The sequence below is a fragment of the Vespa velutina genome, chromosome 2 (assembly GCF_912470025.1).
Source record: "Vespa velutina chromosome 2, iVesVel2.1, whole genome shotgun sequence".
Classification (NCBI taxonomy): Eukaryota; Metazoa; Arthropoda; class Insecta; order Hymenoptera; family Vespidae; genus Vespa; species Vespa velutina.
In genome coordinates this window covers 14,430,300-14,448,499 of record NC_062189.1, presented here as the reverse complement: position 1 = coordinate 14,448,499, position 18,200 = coordinate 14,430,300, and the positions used below count along the sequence as shown (strand labels likewise).

The following is an 18,200-nucleotide window of genomic DNA, read 5'->3' as shown; positions in this document are numbered from 1 at the left end:
CGATTCACAGACCGATATCCAATTATTTTTAATGTCTCATTGTAGTCTCCCTTGCATCACCATTAAACTTAATAGCCCGCAGCGCTCAAGGCGTATCGTTCCTTTCAACCCGGAGACTATAATTATCGTCAATCGGGTTACCGGAAACGATCCATTAAACACGTTCTCGGATACGAAATACAGTGAATCGATGTTTAGGACCGTATCTATCAAAAACTGTCATCAAACGTTCACCTTGATACGCGTCAAACAAAGGTGACTTCTTGACCTTCCAAATAAATAATATCATCATTATATATATATACATAAACACACCCATGTTTATCCTGACATTCAAGCTTACACGACCTACGAGATGTATCGGACTTTAGTGTTAAAAATGGAATACAAATAGACATTTAAATTCCGAACGTATTTTTGTCTCCTTTTCCGTGACTCTTCTCTTTAACGTCAGGAGAAAGATATACCTACCACGCGTCTTATGTCTCGTATCGTTTACCGAAAATAGAATAAAGATCCGAGACAGAGTATGCAAGCAATCCTCGTCTATGGCGAAGATATTTTCGGTGAAAAGAGCAAAGGGGAACTACTACTAACATATGGTCTAACAATAGTAATGTCGCGCGTTTGTTCGAGCGAAACATTCGAGTCGTAACGTTCGATGTAAAATATGGATATTTTTGTACGATAAATATTTTCGTTCTCAAATTTCATGACGCTCGAACATAATCAAAACAGAAACTAATCGAATAACGTCGAAATAAATTTAATTGTCGATTACGAAAATATTGTACGGCATTGATAAACGAAAAAACTTCAGTAAAGTAACATTCGATATTGATAAGCATCACGGATAGGATACGATTTCATCGATTTTTCCTGCATAGTGCCATAGCGCCGACTCTCTCTCTCTCTCTCTCTCTCTCTCTCTCTCTCTCTCTCTCTCTCCCCCCCCCCCTCCCCTCCTCTTCCTCTATTTCTCTTTCTCTCTCGGAAATGGAGGATGCAACGCGCGATTGTGACCCGGCGCGTACGCACATCGAAAGGACATCGATTTCCGTACGTCGCGTATAACCGAGCATAAAAGCATTCAGGGCAAAGAGGAACCCTTTGCACCAGCTACGTCGCACACTCATCTTTTTTTCTTCGGCTTTATCCCCGGGACTCATGACACATGGGAATGGGTAAGTAAAAGAGAGAGATAGAGAAAGAAAAAAAAGAAGATGGAAAGGGAAGGAATAGCAAATCAAAAGAGAGCATTAAAAGTTGTCGATGCGTTAGGCTGCACAGCAGTCGTTGCCAGAAAGGACTCCCCGGGGACAGAGCGAGAAACGAGCAATGAGCAACGAACGACGACGACGACGACGACGACGACGACGACGACGACGACGACGACGATGAGGGTGAGGGTGAGGGTGAGGGTGAGGCCAGCGAGTAGGGATGGATAGTGGCAGCAAAAGGGTGGGAAGCCATTTCGCTCATCTGCCGAGCTCTATCCTCGAAAATACATAAATCTCGTCCGGCAGCACACGGCGTAATGTACGAGAAATGAGTCCTCGCATAAGATAAACGAGCGGATCAGCCGTCCTTTTCAACGAAGACATTGACACGAATCGCATCGTTTTCTGGCTTCCGACGAGAGTCTTAGCCGCAGTACGTTGAAAACGAGAAAGATTATTAAAGCGATTACACGTTACTCAAGATATGAGTCAATGACCTCGCAAACGTCAACATAATCAGATGGTCTTCTTTCTCTAAGAAGATGGTCCTACTCGTTGGAAGCTTTTTCATCTCTCGATAATAAACAAATCATTTTCTAACTAACGAAAACCTTAAGAAATTGTACGAGTATCGATAGTTTTAGAAAAATCTACTATATATAGATCAAATTCCTCTTGACCGTTGATGTAGCTACATACTACAAGATATGCGAGAACGCTTCGTTCTTAATAAATCGGTATATGTGGAAACTCCATATATATATATATATATATATATATATATATATATTCTTTTCCTCATTAAACTAGATATCATGATCTATCTCGTTATATCTGACGTACTTGTCGAGTAGATAAAATAACTTTGCAATAATTCAAATTCCAGTATAAATTTGACTAAAGATTCTTGTATCTCAGATTTCTAAAAATTTGTTGACCAGCTCTTAATCCCGATGATACGATCAACGACCTATCGTAATTCTTTTTTCGAAAAATAATTTTGGAAAATAGAATTTTTTCAGTAACTCAATCTCTGATACATTTATTTCTTTCGTGATCTAATCTCACTTTTCTACGTCATGTATCTTCCCTGCTCCCTATTATCTCTACCTTCTTCACCCTCTACATCACTTATCGGAGTACTGACCAATGATTACAGAATATATCGTTGGTTTGCTGACGTTAGGAAGATAGACGAACAATAAGAATTGGGTCATAGTTATTTCTATTTTATTTTCTTTACTGTGAAATTGACTGTACTGTAAGCTGCTTTCTCGTTCTGTCGATATTCAACAAGATAATAATCATATAAAAGCGATAGAGAAATGAAAAAGACGAAAAGACTGAAAAATTGATTCTTCAAGAGAATTAAATAATTTCAAGTAATGCATCGAATTTCCAACAAAGCGGAAAATTCGAAAAATGATGTGTTTAAGAAAATATTGGAAATTATCCTTTGAAAATTGCAGGTGTTATTTCCCTTTAACCAACGGAAATCGCATTACGTTCTCCATAATTTTAATTAAATTCGTACCTAGTAGGTGTGTAGTATGCGCCTCACTCGTAGTTGATTTCCCTAGCATCGTTAGATTTTAATAACGAGAACGACGATAATTACGTCAGATTAAAAACTGTACAGATGTAGACTTGTAAAAATTTTTCCATTCGCATTCTTTCGTTTATGGAAACATAGTCAACCGTGGTGGTTTTGATCGATGTTACAATGAGGCGCACAGCTGCGCTAAATTTCAAATCCATATTATAAATTACTAACGAAGTTATTAGCATCGAAGATGGTAATTGTCCTGATGCGTCAGCGCGTGTCACCAATGACCCTTTTCGACCTCGTTTCAACGATCCCGCTCTATGGTTCACTAACGAGAACAATATAGATCTTTTTTTATTCATAAACTTCAATATTTGACCAATTCGTTGCACGAAAAGAATAATGAGAATCAGTGTTTCAATCTTCATTTTATTTACAGATTTATTTCATCTGAAAGTATAAAACATATTATAAATTTAATGTTTAAATAATAGTTCCATACTACTCTCTTCTTCGTTGAACGTTTATCTTTATTCTATGAACCGATTAAAATTATTTATCGATGTTATTTTCTTCAAATTCGTACGTGCCTTAAAAAAATCATGAAAACGTATTACCTTGAACGAACTCGAAGCGACCTGATTATAGCTTCGAAAAATGTAAAAGTGAGAACGAAGACAATATCGATCTATTTATCCATTCATTCCAAAGCTTTCGTAGCTTTAGAAAAGGCTAGGAAACGGTTCCATTGGCACGAGAATAAAGGCGCGAGAAGTGAGATAGAATGGGATCTGTTCCAATTGAATGCATTAAGGACGACGTAAAAAAAGCACCTAAAGACCCGCGTAACAATGAAAAAGCACTAAAATCGAAATGAAAAGGAAAAAAGAAAAGAAAAACAAAGGAAGCCTTTTAACTTTGCTACTGTGAAATACATTATATTAAAAAATTGATCGTTCAAAACGAATATAGTATAGAAATGTGCCAGTATTATAATAATTATATGCGAGAAACCAAAAACGAACATTATTTTCGCTAGAAATAATTTATTTTTTCTTTGCGGAAATAGCGACACGAGATAGGACGATATAATGCGAGTACGATATAATACGAGTACGATATAATACGATTGCTTTTACGCAAGTACCCGCGGATTTTCAGGATAAATCTTCGGAATAAATAAAACGTCGCGTCCGGTCCCGGTACGATGCTCATAATTTTGATACGCATGCATCGATCCGGCGTGAAATCCATTGCCTCTTTGGAAACGAACGGCCACCCCGATCGCATTTTCGTATACCGTAATCTCTAATGCGTAATATCGCGCTGTTCACGCTGGGCCGGGCAACGTCAAATAAAATAAAATCGTTGGCACGTAGTAAAGTGACGCGGTCAATAATTTTGTGACCATGCGGGTCGACTCATCGTTACTGCTATCCCATCAAAAAAAGACGAATGGAGAAGAGAGAGAGAGAGAGAGAGAGAGAGGGCGGGGGCTAAGAGAGCAAGGGAGAGAAATAACAGAGCTCGATTAATTTTGCATTTGTCGCGGTATCGATAAAATGTTCTGTCACACCACTGATCACACTCCTGTCGACCTCGTTGTAGTCTCAAACCTCCGAACCATCCCATCCTCTCACGATGCATCCCTTTTCGAACGCATCGATACACACCGATCAGAACAAAGCACCAGGTTTATGAGCTTCGCGATACGGGAGAAATACTTATTTATATCCTCCATCATTTTCCCTCAAACGTTAGTCAATGTATATTAAAAATAATATTTTCCTGTGTAGTTAACTTCTTTTCTTTATGAAAGTTCGCATGTAATAATGATCAAATGTAATTACGCATTTTTATTCACCGAACGAACATTTTGTTTTGACATTGTTACATAAAGAAAGTCCTTGCGTTCGATCGATTGTTCTCTTCGAGACTCATGAAAAACGCATTTGCGTACAATATCGTCGACGGTATGTTCTTTCATTGCAACAAAAAAAGGGAAGATATACGGTGAAAAAGCTAAGGACCGATCGATTTAACACAAAAAAGGATATTATCTATCTTCAAGGGCTCATGGAAACTCGAATCAGAGAAGCTCGAAAAGAATGAAGAGACAAGGAGAAAGAGAGAGAGAGAGAGAGAGAGAGAGAGAGAGAGAGAGAGAGAGAGAGATAAAGAGAGAAAAGAGTAAAAAGAAATAAAAAGACAGAGTAGTGAGAAAAGAAGATAGAAGGAGGAAAAATATGAGAAGAAGTTCGCACAGGTGCACCGACGGCGCACGCGAGCTGAAGAAATAAGTTGCAAACTTTTATTGGGTCGTTCGTCCTACCGGAGGATTCGTACGAATGATTCAAGAAGAGTATTAGCGATGTAGGAGCAATGCGGATTCAGGAATCCCTATCGTGCGCTTCGAATTTCGTCGCGTCCTCATATATAGATAGATAAATCGAACTGTATGTAAATTCAAAGATCTAACTTCGAGCTAACTCGAACATGGTGACTCGAATTTCGATGAAAGAATCCAAAAGAAAAGAATTGCTTTTACTTTCTGTTTTATTGTTTGCTATTACGTAAAGGATTACGAGGTCACCGTAACAATGTATTCTTTTTCATGGACCGAACTCGAAGAGGAAGATAAAAAGTATGAGGACCGATACAAGGAACAATCATAAAGGAAACGGTCTCGTGATAAAAAGTATGGTATGTAAGACGTTGAATGTCTAACGTTTCTGAACCAACAAAATGGACATTCTACTCTCGCTTAAATGTCTTTCCGCTTAAAAAGCTTCTGCCTGCTGCCTTATAAAGTCTCCCTTAGAAAGTCGTGACACACTTGAAGAGTCCCGACAAACGGGCGCGAGAAAAAGACCGGTGAAAACGTATTCGCGAAAAAAAAAAAATACATTGCACATTTCTTTTATCGTTGATAAAAGACACGGGTCGAGGACGCCGAGAATCAAAAAGAGAAAATACCATGTGATAATAAAAATAGAAGTATAAGATAAAACGCATCGATCCACGAATTCTATATTATCCTAAAAATTACATCGGGATTGTAAAAGTGGATGTAAAAAAGAAGACGAATAGTCATCGGAGGGATGAATGAAAATAATTATAACGCCTTTTATCTCGTTTCCTCGAAAGGGAGGAAAGAAAGAATAAGGTCGCGTGGGTGGCACAGAAGAGAAAGAGAGAGAGAAAGAAAGAGAGAAAGAGAGAGAGAAAGAGAGAGAGAAAGAGAGAGATAGAGAGAAAGAGAGAGAAAGAAAGAATGCGCGAAAGGGAATTCAGAAGAAAGAAAGAGATTCTTGATAAAGGAACTAAAGGAAAAACAAGAGAGGAAGAGAGAGAGAGAGAGAGAGAGAAGAAGGGGTGGGGTGCCGATAGCGTCGCGTCAACGTCCGCAGCCCATTCTCACTTCAGCATTCTTTGAGCCAAATTACCGCATCGTTCGCGCCTCTTTGCCAACCATCCACCCCTTCTGCATCCTTCTCTCTTTACACTCCTGACGGTCCTTCTTTCGATGCAGCTTGTCACTCCTCCCCTCACGTAGATCTCAAATCCGAGAACCCATTCGGGGGTTTACAAAAGAAGGATGACAAGAAAGAAAGAGAGAGAGAGAGAGAGAAAGAGAAAGAGAAAGAAAAAATGGACGAAGATCGCATATATCGTAGATTCTTCTCCTTCTGTCTTTCTTGCTTTCTTTCTTTCTTTCTTTCTTTCTTTGTCACTCATTCCCTTCAACTCTCCCTACTAGTCGTGCCTACCCTTTCGAGAAACGCACCGTCGCGCCGCATGTGCTTCCTAAACAGGCCATTTCATCACGTTTCGTTTCCCTCGCGCCTCGTTACGACCTCTCTTTTTATTTTACTATCTTATATTCTATGACTTTTTTACCGTTCCTCCCATCTTCTTTCCTTCTTTTACGACTTTTCTCGCCTAGCGGAGCAACTTACGCATTTTCCTCGTTAAACTTTGCTGGAAGATTGTAAGCGTTCCAAGTAGAATAGTTCAATGCGAGTCCAAAATAATACCTCTATTTTTACCTTTTTCTTTGAAATCTATTAAACTTCTCAACCGATTGATCGACTTGATCGAAACTGTTCGACCTATTCGTTTACTACTACCAGTTTAACGTTTTAACTACGCGACAACTTTTCTTTGAAATTGTTAATAAAACATTCGACTATCACGAGTCGTTTGAAATCGTTGGTCAACAGTCAAGTGAAAAAAAAATATAGATGATAATTCTAACTCTAAAGATCGGATTTAGTTGATAAAAAACAAAAAGATACTTACGCGTTGCACCGGATATCTCGCTCAAGAGCAGGACCAGAAGTAATCCACCCACGAAGAGCGTGGTCAAGACGAACGATCTCGAGCTGCAGCCCATCACGGCATCACTGCTAAATTTTCACCCTTCGCAGTAGTCTACCCACCACCTTTTTTTCTCTCTCTCTCTCTCTCTCCCTCTCTTTCTCTCTCTCTCTCTCTCTCTCTCTCTCTCTCTATCTCTCTCTCTCTCTCTCTCTCTCTCTCTCTCTCTCTCTCTCTCTCTCTCTCTCTCAGACGAAATGATCGACAGTATCACGATTACTACGCGAACGTCCGAATGTCATCCGTGTCGAATAATCCGTTGGAGCACCGTACACGTCGAATAAGTCAGCATCGATGCATCAATGGCGGCATCACTGACCGGCACGAGTCGAGCGCCTCGACATTGAGGATCCTCGTCAATGTTTTGCTCGCATTTCGCCTCGTCCTCCACCTCTTGCCCCTCGTAATACGTTATTCCACCTTTCCGAATTCCTCTTCCTCTCGGAGTTCCACGATACGTTCGCCTTATCGACCGTCATTCACGAACTTTCACAGTGCCAACGACCCCTTTCGAAGATTCTGTAATGTGGCGAACAACGTGTCACCGAAAATTCCTCACAACTCCTATCATACGTAACGATGACTCTTTATAGTTCATAAAATCTTTCACTAATCGGTTAGACGACTCGATTCGGATTTTTCTTTTTAACAAAAACGAGAGACCATTAAGAACCTTCGAGATTTTGTATGAAAATCTCGAAGAATCGCGACGACGAAAAAGCTTGTAGTTTCCATTAAAAGCGTAGCTCGATTTTCATATATTTTTTTCTTTTTTTTTTTTTTTTTTTTTTTTTTTTCAGAGGAAACCGCAATAAACTTCGGGAACAAGCACTTGATGCCGTTTTCAAAGTTTACAGAACTCCGCGCGAACTCTCTCGGAGAAAGTTTCGTTTCGATGAGTTTTCATTTCTTTTTTTTTTTTGGAAAAATTCGTTCTCGTTATCGATATTGTCCATTGCGAGTCTGTAAAAGCCAAGAAAATCTAGGCCACGCGGTATATAACGAAGGATTTAATCTTCGATGGCTTCGTTGAAACTTACTCGTTTCATAATGGAACATGGTACGTATATTCAGGCTTTCATAGCTTTTTTGACTCAGGTGTAAAATTGTATTCTCGTCGAATTTTGATTCGTGCTTACCTTCGACTATAGATTATATCGCATCAGCGACTTGAAATAATGATTACTCGGCTAGCGGCACGACGTAATGCGAACGAGCGGAAATGTGGGATGGCTCGAATCGAGGAAATCGATGGGAAATCATAATCGGCAAAATGCGTAATATTCGATCATTAAGGAGTTAATGGCACACAAGTCATTTAACCGTTCACTTTTCAAGCTCGCGATTTACACGTAATCGAGTTATCGAACGATTCCAGGTCGATCATCGTTACAAACCAGATTTAGTCTTCGCGATTGTCGGCTTGGATGCGAACACCATATCGAATTCGAGGTAGCAATCAGACAGGCACATAAATCATTCGTACTTTTCGCGAAAACGTTGCTTCAGCGATTTCGCCAAAATCGATTCTACTTAAGCGGGGCTCTAGAGAGATTACGATACTAAACGTATACAACGTAGAAGGAGAGGAAAAGATCATATAGGTACGGCAGCGATCGATTGATCGTTCCCCTAGATTTAGATCATTATAACGAACAATTGCATTGAGACATTTCTCGAGACTTTAGAAATCGGGTCATGTTAGGGTCGCAAATTTACGCGAGACGCAAAGCTCGATATCAGTTTATTCCCATCTGAAATCATCGGTCCATAAACTAGGTACGCAGAATCCCTCGTGCATATGCATCGAGCGCTCCCTTTGTTTCGCTCGCTCGTAGTACGTTGTACGTATGCAGTGTATACTGTACGCTATACCATCTTCGGATGAGACGACTCGCGCAAGAAAGACCAGATCACGTTTTGATCTTATTAAGAGACATCCATGCGAACGATCTTGTCAGTGGTCCTAACCTCTGGCTGCACGTTTATATTTCGTCTTTTTCATTGTTCACGTTTCTTCGAACATATGAATGACTACTATACAAAACTATTAAAAGAATAAAAAAAAAGGTCTCGTTGATATAAATTGTCTTTCGGAGGCAATGAGCGTAACGCATATAACAAGAACGCTCTACAAGTTGGCTCCATTATGCGAATCCATAATGCCGTGTTTTTATGCGAAGATATAACAAAAATACGCGATGAGACGAGATTCAAAGTATCTGTTTTGGCATCAAAGTTCGTTATATATTTTCGTCAAGTAGTCGTAGAAATGTGAACTTTACTGTCCTTCCTGTCTCTCACGCTACTACCATCCAAACAATTTATCGTTGATAACGCGGTAAAAGTATGGAGCCTCCATGCAGGCGGTTTATAAAAAATGGAAGAGCGATAACCGCGTGGTCGTCGTAACTCAGTTCGCTCGACGAGCACTGGACCACGGAAGCGAGTTCATGGATGCAAAAGCGAATTTGATACACAGAGAGAGATAAGCAATCCTTGTTAGGACAAAGAGACAAAAGGAAATAGCCGATCGTGTGCGCCTGATTCGATCGAAACCAACCGAGAGATCGTTGCGTCACGTCAATGCTCCCTTTGACCACAATAATCACGTGCGAAGCTTACTCAAAGCGTTAGAGCGATAGAGATGGAGAGATGGAGTAAGGGAGAAGGCCGTTCAAACGTCATCGTACTCAGTCACGCACGTGCAAGTCCATCAACGTCGAGCTCTTTTCGTCGTCGCTCTTACTCTCTCATTATTTATCTATATACATATCTATTCTTCTCTATCATTATTGCCTCATTCTTTTTCTCCAAATAAAATTCCCATATACCTAAAAGTAAACGAGAAACGAATCTTCTCTCTTCCCTTTTTTTATTGCTCCCTTTTTCTACATGCTATTACTTCGTTCCGGCGTTTATCGACTACTATATTTTCTGCGGATACGTAGGTACTTGAAAAAATTCAACCCTCCGAATCTCGCCGTAAATTGAAGAAAGTAGAATCGTTCCAATGTTTACCGAATGCAAAGAAAAGATTTCCTTTTGAAAAAAAAGCTACTTTCGTAATCTCGTCGTAACACGAAGAACTAGGAGGTATCTCGATTTACGAAGCACTCTCGAGCCAACGTTGAACACTTGAAAGGAGAGAAGGACGAACAAGAAGATAGGTTATAAGGAATTGCTCGAGGATATGTCAGCATGGAGATGAAAAACGTGTCAAATGATCGCGAGGGAGCATAGCTCCGAACCGAGCGCGTACCGAGAGACCGAGAGAGCTTCGAGCGTGCTTTCAACTCTCTGGCTCCGCTTTCGGAACTGAGCGAAGAGAGGGAGCATCGTTAGACTTCAGAGGGATTCAACGCCACCCCTACCTTCTCTCTTTCTCTTTCTCTCTCTCTACCCCTACGCCCACACGACTACATCGCGCGCATCCCGCCTCACGGCGCCTAGTTCTCTCACTCTTCCCCTCTCTTTCCTTTCTATCTTTCTCTCTCTCTCTCTCTCGCTCTCTCGCTCTCTCTCTATCTATCTCTATCTCTATCTCTATCTCTCTCTCTTTCTCTCTCTCTCTCTCTCTCTCTCTCTCTCTCTCTCTCTCTCTCTCTCTCTCTTTCTCTTTCTCAACCATCTCTCTTTCCTACACCGATGCTAACTTCACCTGACCCCACGAACCCTACCCCCCACCAATGCTTCCACAGCGCCACCCAGGGGTGATTCTTCGCTGCTGCGCTCGGTTATAACGAGTACCAACGAATACTGGAGCGCAGTCGAATCGGGACACGCGTCCTGTTACAAGGTCGTCTTGAATTTCTGTGTTTAAAAAAAATAAAATAAAATCTTGGAGATTGTTGTTTTTGTTTTCCGACAGATATTATATTGGCGATTGTCTATCTGTTACGGTATACCATTTAATTTTTATCTTAATTTTTTATTTTTATTTTTATTTTTTTATTAATGTAATTATTTATCCGATTTTGATTATATAAATGATTTTTCATATTTGTATATAAAATTAAAGACTATCGTCGTTTACTTTTACAACTTAATTTAAATACGTAATAAAAAGACAGATAGAAGGAGATGAAGACAGAAAAAGAGAGAACGCTGAACATTTTTATCAAACCGTTTAGATTATCAGCTTATAAAACGAAACTCAAAATGCAATGGAACGAGAATGATCAATCAAAATCAATTGCTGACGAGGGCAAATGTCCACATAGAATACTATGTCCTATTACGCTTGCTACGAAATAACGAGACATCGAGAATATTTCGCATCTCGCAAAAGAAGATAGCAAAGCGGTAGAACTTGTCTTAACTCCAATCACGTCTCGAGAAAAACAGCTTTTTTCCTCGGGGGAGCTATTTTCTATGTTACGGTATCTACAGGGTGCAATAAACAAGCTCCTTCCAACCATGAAAAATATGAGAGAAATGAAATAAAAAGCTGAAGATATCTGTGATAAAAAAAAGGCGTGTATGTTTCTTGAAGACTATTTAATTGGAAATTTTTCTATTTACGATGATCCTTGTAAAATTAAAAAAAAAACTATACGAAAGACTTGTTCTTTCGAACGAAAATATTTCTGTAATTTTTGTAATCCCTATACTGATAGTCACTGCTTTTTTTACGTAAAGACTATAACATATTCTGTATCTATATATATGCGAAAACTATATATATATATATATATATACATACACATACACATACACATATATATATATATATATATATATATACATACACATACACATACGTACATATATATATATATATATATATATATATATATATATATATATACATACATACATACATACATACATAAAAATACATACATAAAAATACATACATACATGCATACATACATACATATATACATATTTATACACTATATATATAATACATACACACATACACACACACACACACACACACACACACACACACACACACACACACACACATATATATATATATATCATCATAAATATTATATCATTTTTGCTCAGACGTAAGAAAAGAACGAACAGAATTAACGAACAAAACTTATAATTAAATATAACATAATAATAACTTAGTAAATTATCTACTTACGTCGATATACTGCAATTTTCTCATTTCGTACACTTTCTCACCTTCCAAGTCAAACATATTAATCTTCTACTCGATATACCACAATAAACTGTAAATGAAACAAATTTACTTGTTTTCTCATAGTAACGTCAATTTTTTTTATTGTTTTATCATGACAAAGTTCGTAGAAAAATTTATTACGAAAAACGAATATAATCAAACATATTTGCGCAGTATATTGTACACCTTACATATATGTATAGTTATTTATTGAATAATAGTTGAAAAAACTCTATTATTTATCTTTAATGAAAACATATTTACCTATATAGTTATATGAAAATTATACTGTATGATCATCACAATATTAACAAAAGATGCAAAATACAATTTGGCAGTTAACGTTATTGAATAAATTCAAGTTCGATTAAACTATGTAAAATTTTGATTGGTCGATTGGACAAACTTCGCTCTCTCATTGGAAGTTAATAGACAAATGATATGTGTTCTCTTATAACACATTTCTGTATCTTTAAATAAAATGTAAAAGCGCGCACAAATTGAAATTCGTGAATAATGTATTTGGTAATTAGTTTTAATGCTATTTTAAAAAATTGTATTTTTACTTCGAGTTTTATATTTAAGAAATTTATTTAATCAAGGGATTGGAAATAAGAAAGAAAATTTAAGAGAATTGATATTTTAATTTGTATTTATTTTCGAGCACCTAAGTAAATATAAAATCATTATACGCCTATATGGTTCTGTATGTAACTATATCACTATCGTATTACTGTCGTTATAACTATTTATAGAAGCTATCCTCTAATTACATATGAAATAGTAAATGTAGGCTTGTGTGTATACAGTAATATATATGGCACGTCAGTCTGTACGTTTAATTACTTATATCACTTAATTATACTTATTAAATACTACTGAATCCGTCATGAAAGTCTGTAAAGGTTTTATTGTGTTTGGCATTGTTCATATTTAATGGCTTTAGCACTACCGTATCATTTCCATGTACTTTTGTTTGTGCTTGCTAAGCATTTCAGTCACTGTTACCAATTGCTTTATTGTTGGCTGCAAAATGCGTAAATTTCCATAAAATTTATTATATATAATATTCTAAATAAAATATAATAGAGCTTACTTGTGTTTTCGACAAAACTTGTAGTTCCTTTAAATGAGACACACAGATATGATGTAATGTCGCCAGATCTCTTGCAGTATCCGAAACGCAAGCACTTTTACTTCTTGGATCGGCGCCTTCAGATTCTGGTTTTTCAGTTACATTCTAAATATAATAAAGTATTATATTAATCATCACACATATCTCATCACACAATATCATGTACTAATTAATATAAATTATAGTAGGACTCACGGATAACTGATCCAGAAACACAACCATTCGTTCCTTATTTTTGAGAATAAAAGGATTTACAACTTCCATATATGGCTCTTTCCCACCAAATTCAACCAAATTAGCCAAATTTTGCAAACATTTTGCCACCATCACTAGTGATCTGTGCAATAGTATTATATAAAGGAAAAAAAATAAAAGAAATCTATTAAATACAACATGAATGATCGTTACCTTGCTGCCGTTGGAGGTGGGGGTTCTGCTATCAAATTGAATGACCTAGGATTCAAAATACCAGGACAAAGTAAACGTAAAAATATAAATCCACTGACTACTCGTGTCCTGACTAATCTTTCATGTGGCCATTTTGCAACAACAGCTCTTTGTAGACAACCGCAAATGTATCTTAGAGTTTTTGGACAAGCATCAGGACTTGTAAAAATGCTTAATGTCACTTCATCCAAAACCTACATTTTAATTAAATTTTTGTTAAAAACTATATAATTCCTTTATATGCATACACATTAAAAGAAAGTGTTAAAATTCTAACACACTTGTAATAAAAATTCAGCATTGCTACATGCATCTTCAGGTGAATCCATTTTAGTAGGATTCAATTCACAACTCTGTTTACTTTCGATTAATTTTACGATGGTATCGCGCAAAGCAGCTTTCAAAAACGAAGTACAAACTGATTTCATATATAAATCCATTAAAGTTGTTGTGAGGCTGGCAGCTCTAAATAAAGTAGGTGTTTCATCTTCCTTATCCACCTAAATAAAAATACAATAAATAATGATAGCGATGTATTAATTCAAATCAATTTATATGTTATTTTTTTAATACCAACTTCTGCTTGATTCAAAGAACGTAAGAGATCAGCTTCTTTTCGCTCGTGTCTAAAATATAAATGATTATTCATAATATTTTTAATATGACCATAGAATGTTAACGATAATTGAAAATACAAATACCTGAATATTCGAAGAAGACTATTGGCTAATGGTACTCTATCAAGATGACATACATCTGCCAAAGCCCTAACAACGTGAAGTTCTGGATCTAACAATAATTCCTGTAGGGGACTATATTCTTCCGGAGGCATTGCCAAATCATGTCTATACCTAGAGTTAAACAATAAATATATTAAAATTATACAATTCCTCGCGATATAGGCTATACATATATTATTTACCTCAAACGTAATCGTAATGCTCCCCACTCTCCAATTGGTGTGACGCCTGATAATGGATACCATTCATCCATTTCTTCTCCATTGGTTAAACTCGACAGCTCTACTGTTAATTCCGCAACTTCCGTATCTTTACTGCGTTTGCCTTTGTTGTATAATGTCAGGGAAAATGACATAACGTCTGGTGGTACATCCCTGTTAAGTAACTTACAATAAGAGCATCGTCATGGTTGTATTTTATCAAATTTTTTAACTTTTTAGTTCAACGTTCGGATACGTACTCCAGAATGAATTCTTCATCCCAGAGTGGATGTAATCCAGTCTTAACCTTTGTGCGTGCAACTTTTACGTTGTTTAGAGCCACTATGATGAATGGGTTTGGTACTAGCTTATATGGAAGTCTATGCGCGTCTAGAATGTGCAGATGTAATGAACGCAATTCGCGGAGACGAGCAACCTTCGGTGCACGTGTAAGTTGTGATACACATAATGGTTTCAAGGCATTAATCCAATCTAAAGCATTTTCCGAATTTGGAGCAGCCAGATAAGTTATCGTGGCCAAACATGGTAAAGCACGTTCAACTAATTGGAAGCAATGAGGCCTATCAAACACACTTTCATGGACCTAAAAAAACTATATTTCAGCGATATGGTGAAATATTATGTACTGATTCATGCACCAATTTATATGAAATATCTTGATATCGTTAGTTTTTTAGTCAAAATCCTAAACTTAATACCCTATAAATTGTATATCTGAAATACTCTTATTTCAGTATAGTATACAAATTACCTGATATAAATAAGCACAGCTTAAATCAATGAGACCTTTTGGTTTTGTTCTCTTAGGATTATCATATAAATAAAGATGTGTATCAGTAGCATCTACTAAAAGTACAAAATACAATGCTTTCCATTTTTTATTTTTCTCTGATTTTTTTTCCAAATAACCCTGCATTTTTATTCCTTTATTTTTCTTTACGCCAGATTGCTCACGACATTCTCTAAGAGTTGCATAAATTTTTTCTGCATGTTGTACTTCTCTATTGACTCTTACACTTCCATCAGGCTCAGTCACCATTGCTTGGACTAATGTATGTCCTTCCACTATTTGTTCCTTTCGATATCTATTACATTATTAGTAATAAATTATGAAAAATAATGAAAAAAATAATTCATTATAAAGAGTATACAATTACCTATTTATTACAGCATCCAGACATTCAAATGTTCTACCACCCATAAGATATCTCACACCTTTCTTTTCTATTCTAAATCTTTGTATTTGATTATTAATATGAAAGAAAAGAGAGTAATCTCCTGGACTGTTATCAGATGGTCGAACCTTTATATAAAATTTATTAAAGAAATTGAATGCGAGTAAAAAAAATAATGTTAAAATTACGTAAGTTAGAATATTCTTTTTCTTACCAAAAAACTTCCAGGACCTGCTTTGACCAACATATCAACAGCTTCGCTTTTTGTAACATTTGGATGGAACCAAGAAAATACAGTGTTTGGATCAATAGAGTCATCCAAATCCTCTACTAATTCCCGGAAGATAAGTCCTTGTTCTCCAGTTCTATGAGCAGTAACCCATAACCAGCCATCACCCATATCATTGTGAACAAAAAATATATCGCCTTTTTGGAAACTTAATTCATCCGTATCAGGCATTTTTGTGTATGGCAATATCGCAACTATCCTCTTTTTGTCATTCACAGGCTCAGGTGGAGGTGTTGGATGTATAAGTCTTTCTCTCTTTAAAAGATCCGAGCAATGAGTATAATAAGCAACAAGGTCTGATAAACTATTAAATTGACGACCTCCTGCAAAATATATTGTTGCTCTTTAACACCTTTCATATTTACATGAAAATATTGTATTGTAAATGATATCACAAAATCTATATGAAATATAACTTGCATCAAGAGTACACTTGCACTGATGTTATTCCTAATGAAGTATGTGATCCTACCAATATAATAATCTCCACACACAGCCGTAATTCGAAAATGATTAATTCCAGTTCTTCCAAAATAAGATAGTACGTAACTACCAGGCTTTCTATCACTTTCACGAACCAAGTAACTTCCCATTTTACTAGCATCCCATAGTCTTTCTTCTGCGGTAAATCTGTCTAATCTTCCATGGTACCATCTATAGATAATTAACTTATTAATTTAAATATTAATATTAAAGGGAATGATATATGAATTATTTTTCAATTATAAATACTTTACTAGTGTATAAAATAGTTTTAAATGCCATGCAAATCTAATGATAAGAAAAATGAAATAATCTCACTGATTTTCTGGAGGAGCAGTTAACAATGTAGCATTTGCACTGTCAGGTTCTTCTGTATCCTGTATATCATCAGGTATATTTTCTAAGAAAGGATCAAACTCATTTTCCACATTCAAAGATTCATTCTGCCCACCATCTTCACTTCCAGTACTGGGTGAACCGCCTTTACTACTATGATCCATCTATAGAAAAAAAAGAGAAACAAAAAAAAAAAAAATAAATAAATATATATATATATATATATTACAAGAACAAATTACAAAGGATATGTAATAATAAGATCTTAGTTCAAATATTTAAATATCTTAACATTTTTATATTTTTAAGTTCATACATTAAATATAATACAAAAGAAATAAAAGCATTACGCTTAATAGAATGTTTACATTAACTTATTTGTAATTAATACAATGGAATTAATGTAAGTAATATAAAGGGTAACACAAAGAGAAATATATACATTCTTCATTAGTACTGGAGACATGGATATTTATATAAAATCATTATATCCTATTATTAAAAAATTTATCTAAACAATAAATAAACGGAAATTTTACGAACATTAGACAATGAATGGAAAGAAACTCTGAATGAAAATTAATAATAGCTAATTTTTATAGCGTGGAAAATAAAGGCTTCGAAAAGATAAAAATTCCTCATTACTTTTTTTTTTCATTCAATAAAAGAAGTTCTTTCTTCAAATAAAAATCTAAATAATTTCAAACGAATAATATAAATGTATATACGTACCTTAGTGTTATTCGATACACTAGGTCCTCCACGTACAAATTCTGCCATTTTATCAACATGCACTCGTTCACACACACGTTTATTAAAAATTCGAAGTCTTAAGTAAACAGCATTCGTCTTATTGCACCCTTTCTTTCTACATCTATTTACAAAGATAGGCTTTTATCGATATAAAATGTATTGACGTTTCCAGGCTGCCATTTTACTACCGCACACGCTACCCCAAAACACATACAACCAAGAGAAGATCTTCATCAGAAAATGTCAGATTGTAAACAGCGAATCAACTTCCTATGGAATACGTTAAATTTTGATATCCAGAACAATGTCACCAACTTTATTCTTCTCAAATT

At 36.2% G+C, this 18,200-nt stretch overlaps 2 protein-coding genes across 10 annotated transcripts in view; both read right to left on the bottom strand.

The window, feature by feature from the left end:
- The window catches only part of LOC124946561 (irregular chiasm C-roughest protein), a 235,160-nt gene extending 224,681 nt beyond the window's left edge, over nucleotides 1-10,479 (bottom strand). Inside the window, exons 1-3 of one of the 9 annotated variants that reach the window (XM_047487371.1) lie at nucleotides 10,168-10,182; nucleotides 7,322-9,980; nucleotides 7,069-7,279 (exon numbers count right to left, since the gene is read on the bottom strand). In XM_047487371.1, coding sequence (XP_047343327.1) covers nucleotides 7,069-7,162 — 94 coding nt within the window. In that variant the 5' untranslated portion in view covers nucleotides 7,163-7,279; nucleotides 7,322-9,980; nucleotides 10,168-10,182. The other 8 variants (XM_047487373.1, XM_047487375.1, XM_047487370.1 and 5 more) reach the window with 8 other exon arrangements.
- Nucleotides 10,480-12,923: 2,444 nt separating this feature from the next.
- LOC124957959 (ras GTPase-activating protein 1) lies at nucleotides 12,924-18,101 on the bottom strand. The gene is made up of 15 exons (XM_047515573.1): nucleotides 17,848-18,101; nucleotides 17,098-17,279; nucleotides 16,769-16,950; nucleotides 16,222-16,619; nucleotides 15,990-16,135; nucleotides 15,584-15,917; nucleotides 15,072-15,415; nucleotides 14,794-14,985; nucleotides 14,573-14,722; nucleotides 14,449-14,497; nucleotides 14,153-14,371; nucleotides 13,833-14,065; nucleotides 13,620-13,761; nucleotides 13,386-13,529; nucleotides 12,924-13,315 (listed from the first exon to the last, which is right to left on the bottom strand). The coding sequence occupies exons 1-15, from the start codon at nucleotides 17,893-17,895 to the stop codon at nucleotides 13,238-13,240; spliced, it is 2,841 nt and encodes a 946-aa protein (XP_047371529.1). The 5' UTR covers nucleotides 17,896-18,101; the 3' UTR covers nucleotides 12,924-13,237.
- Between the last annotated feature and the right edge of the window lie 99 nt (nucleotides 18,102-18,200).